Source organism: Dasypus novemcinctus, chromosome 21, assembly GCF_030445035.2.
Source record: "Dasypus novemcinctus isolate mDasNov1 chromosome 21, mDasNov1.1.hap2, whole genome shotgun sequence".
Taxonomy (NCBI): domain Eukaryota; kingdom Metazoa; phylum Chordata; class Mammalia; order Cingulata; family Dasypodidae; genus Dasypus; species Dasypus novemcinctus.
The window spans coordinates 55,013,945-55,025,451 of record NC_080693.1 but is presented as its reverse complement, the minus strand read 5'-3'; the positions used below and the strand labels follow the sequence as shown (position 1 = coordinate 55,025,451).

Genomic DNA, 11,507 nt, shown 5'->3' with positions numbered 1-11,507 from the left:
GACTCTCTCTGGGTGGGTGAGAAGCCCATTTTGTCACCAGTTCTGCCTCATCTTCGGAAAGACCCATTTTCCTAGGCAAATGGGGCCTGAATGAGCTCTAAGAGGGTCTGCTGCTGTCCCACAAGTGCCCTCTCTGCCTTGGGCCCCGAGGCACAGCGGGGTCTACCACACGGCCACCTCTGGGGCTGCAGCCCCAGCTCCCTTAGAACATGGTCCGGGAGAGGAGCATGACTGTACTGCTTCCTCTACAGGCCCCCTCCTGCCCACTGCTCCCAGGCCTGGTAACTGGATTTTTGTAGGCTCCAAGAGGGGAAAGCAGTGACACACTCAAGCACAAGCACTTCTTTTCCTTTCCCTCTGGGGGATGGTTTCAAAGTAACCCCCTCCTCAAAAGAAAGCTCCCTCTTCTCATCTCACTCTGACCTGCTGGGAGGTTTGTACCAAAGAACATGGGTAAGGACCACCAAATCAGTATTAATAGTTCCATTCAGATTTGTCCCCAAATAGCACAGATTCATGACTCCAGTCAACTTTATTTCTGGCCCCAGGTCAGGTTCCCCAAGGGCTTCCAAGCCCATCACTTCAGAGAGCCTCCTGAAGAGTCAGCATCAAGCAGAGCTCTTACTCAGAACGCCTTTCGTCACCCCCAATCCTTGACCTCTTCTGGCATCACCCTCTCCCGGCATCTGGGCTCCAGACTCTGTTTGGTGGCCTTGATCAGGACCTCAAAGCATGGTTACCAATTTGAAGGTGCCCTCAGGCTTGGCAGGAACTACGTGGACAAAAGTCTTGTAGAGCACAGCACCCTTGGGCAGCTTGGTGACCAGATCCATAGCCTCAGAATTGCTGGGACTGGGCACGTAGACTTCCTTAGTATAGTGGACCACCCCCTCCTCCAGGGCATACAGGCACTTCCTCCTCCCCAGTCCAACCTGTAACACAAAGACATGGTCAGCCAAACAGCCAGCCAAGTAATCTGTCCCAGGATTTCAGGGCAGAATTCTGACAAGGTTTCAGACCCTGGGCAGCAGGGCAGCAGGGCAGCAGGGCAGCAGGGAAAGGTTCAGAAAGTTCCATCTTGGGCTCCCTTTTCCACTGCCTGGTACTTCCTTGCCTTTTGCTTCTTTCTAACTCCATGACTGAGAAGGGAAAAGAAATCTCCAGCAGCCAATCATGGTGGCTGCTCGGTCCTAGAGGGCTGATTCCTTGTAGCTCTCTCTGTGCAGCTGGTCAGAAGACACACTGGGAAGATCCCAAACAGGCCCAAGAGAGGCCCCAAATCATTGTTCCAGGAGCTTGCTCACTTGGACTTAAAAACCACCAGAGTTGTCACATCAAACACTAGCTTGGTACACATTCATGTATAAAGTTAGGCTCTATGAAAAAGTATAGGCCAAAGCTATATGGATAATGCATATGCTAATAAAACAGTAATAATAACATTAGCTAAATACTTAACAGTGCTTACTATGTGTAAATTTTTATATGCATTGACTCATTTAATCCTTACCTGTGAGGTGGGTACTATTTAACTCCATTTTTCAGAAGAGAAATACAAAGCAAAGATTAAGTAACCTGTATATTCTATAGGCAGTGTACGCAGTGTTTAATATTATAGCTTTCTTTTTTTTCTTAAGATTTACTTATGTATCCACTCCTGCCACACCATGGTTTGCACTTGCTGTGTTTGTTTGTCTTCCTTGTTTAGGAAGCACTTGGAACCAAACCTGGGACCTCCCACGTGGGAGGGAGGTGCCTAATCACTTGAGCCACCTCCATTTCCTGCTTTCTTGTGTCTCTCAAGGTTTTTCTTATTTCTTGTTGTCATCTTGTTGCATCAGCCTGCCACACCTGCCCATCGCACCAGCTCACTCTCTTGCTCCTCTTCTTTAGGAGGCAATAGGAACCTCTGCTCCCTGCTTTCTTGTGTCTGCAGCGCCAGCTCACTCTCTTCTTTAGGAGGCACAAGGAACAGAACCAGGGACCTCCCATATGGTAGATGGGAGCTGAACTGCTAGAGCCACTTCTGTTTCCCTATTTTTCTTGTTAGAACTTGAGTTACTGAATGCAAGGCTACTTTTACCCAGGTAGGCCAGCATTCTTCTATGATGTCTTTCTCATTAAAGGAATGGGGTTTTGAGCCAGGATGCTTGGTTCAAATGCCAGTACTACTACTTATGACTACGGAGTCTTGGGCCAGTTTCTCTACTTGACAATATCTCATACTTTTCACCTGCAAAATAGGAATAATCTTAACAACTTTAGAGGCTCGTCTTGAGCTCAGAATACTGCCGTGCTCAAAACATGCTTGTTTTTTGTTGTTGTTGTTGGTATTATTTCAGCAAATCCAGGAAGTTAACATAGCCAACCAACCAATATCTAAAAAATCAAGCTACTACATACAAAATTAATCCACATACAACTTAGCATCTTTGAAATTACCGATTACTGTCAGCCTTTCTATGTCTACTCAAATTACCAAACACAGAGGAGGAGAGGGCAAACTGATATAGTAAACTAAATTAATACTTAAAATAATGTAAAGAGTATAGTTCTGTCTTTGAACAAAGAACATTCCTTTCCTTCATAGAGTAACCCCAACTTGCTAAAACTGAATGGATCCTGCCTTGAATGGACCTAATTTCTGGCCCATACAGTGAATTATATTTTATTAATTTCAAACTATATATCATCTAATAAGTTTACATAAAGGGTGAGTTCTTAGAAATAAATGAAAAAAACATACTATTTTCCCGAGATTCAAAACATACCTTATATCACTAGGCATCTCTTCCTCTACGAACTTGGGGATCAACAAGGGAACTAAGGGAACCAAGTTAACTCTACACTAAGGCAAAACATGGTGATCTGTGAGTCAGGCAGACCTGGTTCAAATCCCAGTTCTGACACATGGGCCCCTCCATTCTCTAAGTCTCCGTCACCTCACCTATAAAAGGGAGATGAGATATACACCTCACAAGAAAAAGAAAATAATGTAGGAATGGGGCTCAGCATAATGTCTAGCATTTGGTAAAAGTCCAATAAATGCAACTGTTATTCTGATTACCGTGCTTAAAGGCAGGGAGGGGTGGTCTTCGGGAAGAAAAAGAGGAGGTTACAGAGAACTCACATGGGCTCCTGGGTGCCAGCGGAACTGGCGCTGAGTCCCAAGGATGTTGCCAGCATGAACGTAGTGACCTAGAAGAGAAGTCCACAAGTGCACTGACTCTGGACCCATTATCAGGGCAGCACGACAGTCCTCACTTTGCTGGCCCCAAGGCTGCATGCCAACCTCTGAACTTACTCTGGGCTGGAAACAACTCCCAGAAGGTCCTGCACAAGCTGGCCTGTCCCCTCACCCAAAAGTTTCTTCCTTCCAGTCACATGGCCAAGGGTCACACCTCCCCAGGTCTTGTCTGCCCCCTTAATCCTGAACCAAATGCTTCTGGTGAGCTAAGATGAGAGTATAGAGCCTTCAAAGGAACACCAAGGGCAGCAGGGTAGGTTACAGCTGGGAAATGGAAGCCTCACCCTCCATTTTCTTGATGCCAAAGCGTTTGCCTGGTGACTTTCCACCGAGGTTTTTGGAGCTGCCACCTGTCTTCTTGGATGCATATCTGACAGTAAGAGCTGTAGCCTGAGGGGGGTTCAACAGGGTTGTCACTGCAGAAAGAGAACAGAAGTGGTGTCAAGGGAGGCAGTGGCAGGGGTGGTGAGGAAGAGTGTGAGGGGGAGCGAAAATGTCACTTGAATGAATTGGTTTTCAGGGAGTATTTGGAAATCCTTGGCCTTCTCCCAAGGCAGGAGACAACTCACTCCTTGTACTGTCCAGGGTGTAAGCACTGGGTGAGGTGTGTATTTTTGTGTGGTAGTGGTAGGGTCAGTGGATAGGCAAATATAAATGGAAAAAATATATATATAAACACCATGTGCCCTGGGTCCTGACATTCAGTCCTGCTGAGGGAAAGAGAAGACACCAACAAGAGGACATCATAGGGCTGCCTGCTTCAGCCTCACTCACTATATGCCTTCAAGGCTCCATGTACTATGGACATACCAGAACACAGACTTGGGAGAGCCCAGCAAGAGGACACCCAGAGAAAAGTCTTTTGCTTTGGCCTTACCGACCATAAGCCCCTCTCTTGGCTCTCTACTCATCCACTGTACACCAACATATCAGATACTTGTAAATAAAAAGGGCAGCTCCCACAGGGTCCTGGCCACTTCAGAAGACTGGGCCCTTTCTCCCCAAAGCCCAATAAGCAAAGGCCCAGCCAAGAAGACCAGCACCCTGCCCTTGTTAATATGACCTCTCCATACTCATTCCAAAGTGCTCAACAGGATTTATTTAAAAAGGAAAATGAACTGAAATTCATATTAACCAAGATGAAGGCCGCTTGCTGTATAACATGCCCAGGGCTGGCAGTCCTTGCCTTCAGGTCTCCAGACACAGCCATTGTTAATCAGGAACATGTCAGGGGGTCTTTAGAAAAGCCTCATGGGTCTCTGGAGCCTCAGTTTCTGAAGTTTCATTGAGAGCAGGGACTAACTCGGGTAAAAGAACAGAGATAGGGACTTAAGAGAAACATATGTTAAACACCCAGCACCACAATCTACCTACTTTCAAATACTTATTTGTTCATTCAGTTATTAAGTTCGGAAGCTGGGCTTTCACTTTACCTCCCTTATCTCATTCATTGACTTTGCCCTTCACCCTACTCCTGTTCACCCCTCTGAAAGTAAATGGTGCCACTGTTTATCCAGTTGCTCAGGCAGAAACCAAGGAGTCTTTGCAGATTTTTTCCCTTTGTTCACATCACATATTCCGTTCAAACTCACTGGGGCTACTATGTTTCCCACCTGGTTTCCTCATTTCCATTCCAGCCTTTTAAAATCCACACCAGAATCTCAAAATGTAAAATCCAGTCAAGCCACTCTCCTGGCGCTCATTCTATACAGGGCTAGGCCTCCTGTCATCTTTTAGGTCTTAATTTACATGGTTAAGTCCTCCTTACAGGACCTCCCGGACCACCCAGTCTAAAAAAAGATACACATATTTTTCCTGTTTCCTTGGCAGCATTTGTCACAATTTACATCCATTTTGTTTATTTATTTACTGGCTCGCCTACTAGAAAGCACCGTCCAGGATGTAGGGACCATGTCTTCAGATTCTCTGCTGCGATCCCCAACACCTACCACTGTATCTAGCACAAAATAAAACTTCAATCTTTTGAGTGAACAGATTCACTTTTTGAGGTTCAATGTGCCAATGTTACTAACCCATTTTACAGGTGAAGGGATCCACAAAGAACTAGAGGGGCGGGGGCACACCCACATCACCAAGAAAGGTGAATTTTCAGGCAAGGCCAGGAAGGTCACGTGCCTACGAACAACCGCCCACTGCCCCGCCCCCGGGGATGTCGCGTGATCGACGACAAAGTCGTCTCTCAAGCTTAACGCTCGGCGTATTGTGGCCCGCACGCTGCCTGCGGTCCCAGGATCATCGGAGAGAATGTGCTATACTCTCCGGCCTCCCTGCTGGGTTTCCACTCCGCCCCAACGCCGCGCCCCGCAAAGGCGACAGGGTCCCATTACCCGCTGTCCGCATCCTCAGCGCCAGCACTCCCGACGCCATGTTTTCCTTACATTCACTTCCGGTCTCACAAATGTGCTTCCGCTACGGGGATCTACTTCCGGATCTCGCGTGGCGGTTGAAAAAGTGGCGCGGGAAGTTGCCGGTGAGTGCTCCCTCCCCATCGCGGAGCGGCGGGCGGGCTGCTGTGCAGGGGCTTCGTGGCCAGGGTACCCACGGCCCTCTGCAGGAGAGTGTGGGAGATATTGCACGAAAGGCCTCCGCCCTGGAGGCGCGGAGCGTGCTTAGCTGGGGCAGGCTTGTGTGACACATTTTGCAGGAGTAAACCGAGGCCTAGCGAGGGAACGGGATGCGGCTCCCGTTCTTCGTCATTCAGCTTTATTTATTGAGCACTTACTGTGCGCCAGATACTATACTAAGCCCCGGAGATGCATTATTTCACTTAGTTCTCACAGTCCTTTAAAGTAGGTATTATTATTATTCCTATGTTACCAAGAAGAAACTGAGGCCCAGGAAGGTTACATGGTTCATCCAGGTTCACATTCACAGTGTTATTAAATGTTTGTTCAAAATATGACTCTTGCATATGACCCAGCAATTCCACTCCTAGATATATGCATAAGAGAAATGAAAACCAATTCACACAAAAACTTTACCTAGTACATGGATAAACAAAATGTATAATCAGCCATAAAAACACTGAAGGACATTTGCAGCCAGATACAAAAGGCCACATACTGTATGATTCCATTTATGTGAAATGTCTAGAATAGGCAAAGCCATAGAGTCAGAAGTAAATTAGTGGTTGCCAGGGGTTGGGGGTAGGAAGGAATGGGGAGGGACTGCTACTGGGTATGATATTTCTTTTTTTAAAGATTTATTTTTATTTCTTTTTCTCCCCTTCCCTCTGCCCCCTTCCTGGCCGTTGTCTGCTTTCTGTGTCCATTCACTGTGTGTTCTTGTGAGGCGGCACCGTCTCTTTGTTGCATCATCTTGCTGCGTCAGCTCTCTGTGTGTGCAGTGCCATACCTGGGTGGGTTGTGCTTTTTTTTTTCGTGCAGGGAGGCTCTCCTTGCAGGACACACTCCTTGTGCGTGGGGCACACCTATGTGGGGGGCACCCCTGCGTGGTATGGCATTCCTTGCTTGCAGCAGCACTGCGTGTGGGCCAGCTAACCACACAGGCCAGGAGGCCCTGGGTGCCGAGTCCTGGACCTCCTATATGGTAGGCGGACGCTGTATCAGTTGAGTCACGTCTGCTTCTCTGGTATTTCTTTTTGGAATGATGAAAATGTTATGGAGTTAGATAGTAGTGATATTTGTATAACCTTGTAAATATACTAAAAACTACTGAACTCTTTAAAAAGATGGATTTTATGATATGTAAATTACATCTCAAAAAAACATGGCTGTTGACATCTCCATCTCAAATGCTCAGGGGGTGGTTTTGAATATTGCTACTATTCCCATTAAATTTTTGTAATAGTAACTTCCATTTTGTTTATACTTCATCTTGCCCTAGAATGGATTTGAGGAGGGTTCCTGTTAGAGTACAGATGTAGCTGTTCTGTGTACCAGGTTGGGACCATGTCCTATTTCTCTGTTTCTCGTAATTATTTCCATAAACCTTGGCCATAGAACACATTTAGTGACCTGAATTGAATGTTACAGTCTGTGTTTCTGTTCTGTTTTTTAGGGGAAAATTTGATAGTGTGCACAGATGTCTCTGAAGAAGTCATCACTCTCATTGGATTCCAGTGAGAGTGATTCTGAAGAGTTGCCAACATTTGCCTTTCTGAAGAAGGCACCATCTTCAGCAAAAAGGAGGCAGCTTCAGAGGGAGGAGAAGCTTGTAGTGGTTGATATCTCAGATGCTGAGGCCTCCGGTTCTCCATCCCCAAGGTGGAAAGATCTACCGCCTTTCCCAGACACGTCTGAAGCTGTCACACAAACAGAACCAGTCAGGGTGTTAAGCAGTGGAAGTGAGGATGAAGAGGAATTTGTTCCCCTGGCTGAAAGGCTTACATGTAAGTTTCTGACTCATACGCCGCTAAGTCTGAAGGACTCAGGCTCTCCCATTACAAGTGTTTTGGATCATCAAAATACAGAAGGAGCATCGTGTGACTGGAAAAAACAGCTTTGTTCTAAGATCCCTGATGTTCTCCATGCTAATTTAGAGTGGTGTGCTTCAAATAACAAGGACCTTACCTTAGACAACCCATGCCATCAGCTTCCATCCTACCAATCTGCCTGCCCTGTCCCAGGCAACAGCTTGACAATAACAAAAAAAAATTTGGAGGTCCCCCCACCTCAGAAGAGATCCAAGCACAGTCAGAAAGTCTGTGGAAGAGGCTGGCAGGGATCCTGGCAGCAGGGACAAGCAAACCAGAAGGAAAACACCCTGAGGCAACAGGAAAGGAAGAAGAAGGCAGCATTGATTAACCAACGGAAAGCCCAGAGGCCCGAGGAATGCTTAAAGCACATTGCTGTTGTGCTAGACCCAGGTTGTCCTAGCATCTTTCTTCACTTTGTGATGAGTTATCTGCTTTCTGGCCTACCTACTGACAGTCTCTTTCCCATCTCTTGCAGTACTTTTGCAGACAGAAGGCGGGGGCCAACTCCTCGGGGCTCTGCAGTCCATGGAGTGCCGCTGTGTGATTGAGGCGCAGACCGTGCCTTGCAGCATCACTTGGAGGAGGAGGGCTGGGTCCTCTGAGGTAGGGTTTTCCTGTTGGGTATCTCTCCTCTCCTTTGAGTTCCAGGGTAAATATGCTCTTCATTTTAAAGGGTAGATATCAGAACCCCAGTAGTAAAACGGATGGCATGTTCAACTTGGAATAATTTGAGGAGGCTTTAACAAAGGGACTGTTTTTCAAGGGGTAGACAGGGTACAAGGAAACTATAAGGGACAGCTCAGTACCTCAGGCTAATAAGAGCTCGGGATTTCTTTACCTCCAGTACTGTTGATGTTTTAGACCAGATGATCCTTTGGCGTGAAGGCTGACCTTTATAGGATGTTTAGCAGCATCCATGGTCTCTACCCACTAGATGCCAGTTGTATCCCTCCCAGTCATGATACTCAGAAATGTTTCCCAATAATTGCCAAACGACCCTTGGTGGGTGGAGGGGAGAATTGCCACTGATTGATAACCCTGTCTCCATCACTAAGCCCAGAGGGATGTTGGGAGGGAGTGGTTACCAGAATCTGGAAGGAAAGAGAAATGTACCTTAAGAGAAGTTGTGACCTCTAGTAGAGGGGTATAACAAACCTTAGATGATCCATTGGGAGGGAGTCAGGGAAAGAATACCCTGACTTCACTCTCCTCCCTCCCTCCCTCCAATCTCCTCCTGGGGTTCCCACTGGCTACACACCTAGAAGCCAGCGGGCCTACAAACCAGCCTCCTCAGGCAAGCACAGAGTGGGATAGGATGAATGGAAGGTAATCTATGTGGGATTTTTTTTTTCTCATTGAGTTTTGTGATGGGGTGGGCTTGGGTTTGAATCCCAGCTCCATTGCTCAACCCTGGGCAACTTATTTAATCTCTTTGATGTGCATGTGTAAAGTGAGGACACATATCCCGTTCAGTGCTCCCTGCTGTGCAGACTGAGTATGAAAAGCTAAGCCAGCACAGAGCCCATTGTAGGCAGGGGAAGGAAATGTTCCTTCCCCTGCCAGGCTCCCCAGGCTCTCACGACTGCCTTCACTCCTCTTATCTGTGAGTCCAAAATACTCCTCCCCTCATTTTCAAGAGTCTATAGATGAGACATTAAAATTTAGTCCTCTCTTTTTCGGATCCTCCCACATCAACAACCTCTTTCATCAGTGTGGCACATTCATTGCATCTGGTGAATACATTTTGGAGCACTGCTATACCACACGGATTATAGTTTACATTGTAGTTTACACTCTCCCCCAGTCCATTCGGTGGGTTTTGGCAGGATATATAATGTCCTGCATCTGTCCCTGCAATATCACCCAGGACAACTCCAAGTCCTAAAAATAACCCCATATCACACCTCTTGTTCCGTCTCCCGGCCCTCAGCAACTCCCGTGGCCACTGCCTCCACATCTGTGATACATTGCTAGAGTCACAATAGTTTTGTAGTAGAATACCAGTAAGTCCACTGCAATCCATATTTTATTCTTCCATCCTATGGACCCTGGGATGGTGATGTCTACTTCACCTCTAAATCAGGTGGGGGTAACCTGTATTTGTAAGCTGTTTATAGTTAACATCTACCTTCAAAGCCAGAGTTACACATTTGTACCAAACTCTTATTAGAGTTTCCTACCACTTGCCTATTCAAACTGCATAGAAAAATTGGCAGTTGCTTCTCAGTCCATTTCACTTTGCTAATATTTCTTTTGTATTTACCACGTCTTAATTGATTACATCAAGGTTGAAGATTGAAGACTGGGGAGAATGAGGGCATTGGGTCACAGGATTGTGGTTTCTGCCACCTTGATTTCATTCAAGAAAATGGATAATGCATAATGGGCTAGGCAAACAGGATGAGTTCATTCACCCAGAAGGTCTGGGTGACTCTCACAGGTCCTCAGAATCTGCTGACCTACCTCTCTGCTGTGTTCTGGGTCATTTGGCAGGACGGAGAGGACTGGGTGGAGGAGCCAACGGTCCTGGTGCTGCTCCTGGCAGAGACAGCCATCTCCATGATCTATAACTTTAAGCAGGTGGGCAGACCCTGAGCCGTGGGGCTGAGGCATGGAACAGAGGGCCAGTTCTTACTAGGGAGCAAGTATTAATGCAGTTTCTGCCCCTTTTTGCAGGGAAGTCTGGGCAACACTGAGGAGGGGAAGCGAACGCTGTGGAGCTTTGTAACTGACATCACAGCAAAGACGGCAGGGAAAACTCTCTCGCTGGTGATTGTGGATCAGGAGAAATGCTTCAGGTTTGGATTTGCCTTTGAGAATCAGTGTTAAAAGGGGCAGTTGTTGGGCCAACAGGTGAATTTTTTCCTTGCTTCTCTTCTGTCTGAGCTAAGTGTGGAACTAGCTGCCTTCTTTTTTTGTGTGTGTCTATCTTATTTCATTCAACATAATATCATCAAGGTTCATCCTTGTCACATGAATCCTGATTTCCTTTCTTCTTACACCCAAATAGTAATCCATAGAATGTATATACCACATTTTTTAAAAATTCATTTTTAAAAAATATTACATTAAAAAAATATGAGGTCCCCACTCACCCCCCACCCCCCCACACTTCCCCCATAGCAACACTCTCCCTTATTATCATGACACATCCATTGCATTTGGTGAATACATTTCTGGGCATCGCTGCACCTCATGGTCAATGGTCCACATCATAGCCCACACTCTCCCACGTTCCATCCAGTGGGCCATGGGAGGATCTACAATGTCCGGTAATTGTCCCTGCAGCACCACCCAGGACAACTCCAAGTCCCGAAAATGCCTCCACATTTCATCTCTTCCTCCCATTCCCCGCACCCAGCAGCCACCGTGGCCACTTTTTCCACGCCAATGCCACATTTTCTTTGATTACTAACCACATTAGTTCATGAGTAGAATATTAGTAAGTCCACTCTAATCCTTACTCTGTTCCTCCATCCTGTGGACTGCTAACCTTCTTTGATTTCCTTTTCTGCTCTAGTGCTCAATGTATTCCAAGGAGAAGGAAACAGGAAATGACAAATAGAAAACAGGCCAAGGAGAAGAAGCAGAGACGGCCGGAGGCCAATATGGGCTCCATGCCTCTGGTATCCAGGGTGGATGTGGAAGAGGTAAGACCTTCCCAAGCCTGAGTTAAGCTGGGCACTCACTGGTCATTTGACCAGATTTGCTATTGACAGAAAATAAAATGCCTGTTGAATACTGCTTTCTGCCTTGGCAGTGAGTAAGAGAGAAGGGCCAATCAGGGAACCAAGAGGTGGG

General features: G+C 46.7%; 2 protein-coding genes across 4 annotated transcripts in view; one reads left to right on the top strand and one right to left on the bottom strand.

Moving 5' to 3' along the window:
• Nucleotides 1-513: 513 nt before the first annotated feature.
• Nucleotides 514-5,664, bottom strand: MRPL27 (mitochondrial ribosomal protein L27). Of its 3 annotated transcripts, none has more exons than XM_004446562.2 (5): nt 5,596-5,658; nt 4,383-4,545; nt 3,532-3,663; nt 3,131-3,198; nt 514-932 (listed from the first exon to the last, which is right to left on the bottom strand). In XM_004446562.2, the coding sequence occupies exons 2-5, from the start codon at nt 4,471-4,473 to the stop codon at nt 726-728; spliced, it is 498 nt and encodes a 165-aa protein (XP_004446619.1). In that variant the 5' UTR covers nt 4,474-4,545; nt 5,596-5,658; the 3' UTR covers nt 514-725. The 3 variants fall into 3 exon arrangements, with proteins under 3 accessions (XP_004446619.1, XP_058139987.1, XP_004446620.1); XM_058284004.1 differs by having other exon boundaries at nt 4,434-4,545; XM_004446563.3 differs by lacking the exon at nt 4,383-4,545 and having other exon boundaries at nt 5,596-5,664.
• EME1 (essential meiotic structure-specific endonuclease 1) overlaps nt 5,662-11,507 on the top strand; it is a 7,667-nt gene continuing 1,821 nt past the window's right edge. Inside the window, exons 1-6 of the mRNA XM_058284001.1 lie at nt 5,662-5,738; nt 7,289-8,096; nt 8,182-8,309; nt 10,200-10,286; nt 10,383-10,504; nt 11,227-11,356. Coding sequence (XP_058139984.1) covers nt 7,313-8,096; nt 8,182-8,309; nt 10,200-10,286; nt 10,383-10,504; nt 11,227-11,356 — 1,251 coding nt within the window. The 5' untranslated portion in view covers nt 5,662-5,738; nt 7,289-7,312. The remainder of the gene's footprint in view (nt 5,739-7,288; nt 8,097-8,181; nt 8,310-10,199; nt 10,287-10,382; nt 10,505-11,226; nt 11,357-11,507) is intronic.

Bases quoted from the DNA above. Each gene is read 5' to 3' on its own strand.
- MRPL27 (XM_004446562.2), bottom strand. From the start codon at position 4,473: ATGTTCCTGATTAACAATGGCTGTGTCTGGAGACCTGAAGGCAAGGAC. The intron at 3,199-3,531 runs GTGAGGCTTCCA...CTTCTCTTCTAG, and splicing joins TGGCATCAAGAAAATGGAGG to GTCACTACGTTCATGCTGGC. The intron at 933-3,130 runs GTGAGTTCTCTG...TTTGTGTTACAG, and splicing joins GCTGGCACCCAGGAGCCCAT to GTTGGACTGGGGAGGAGGAA.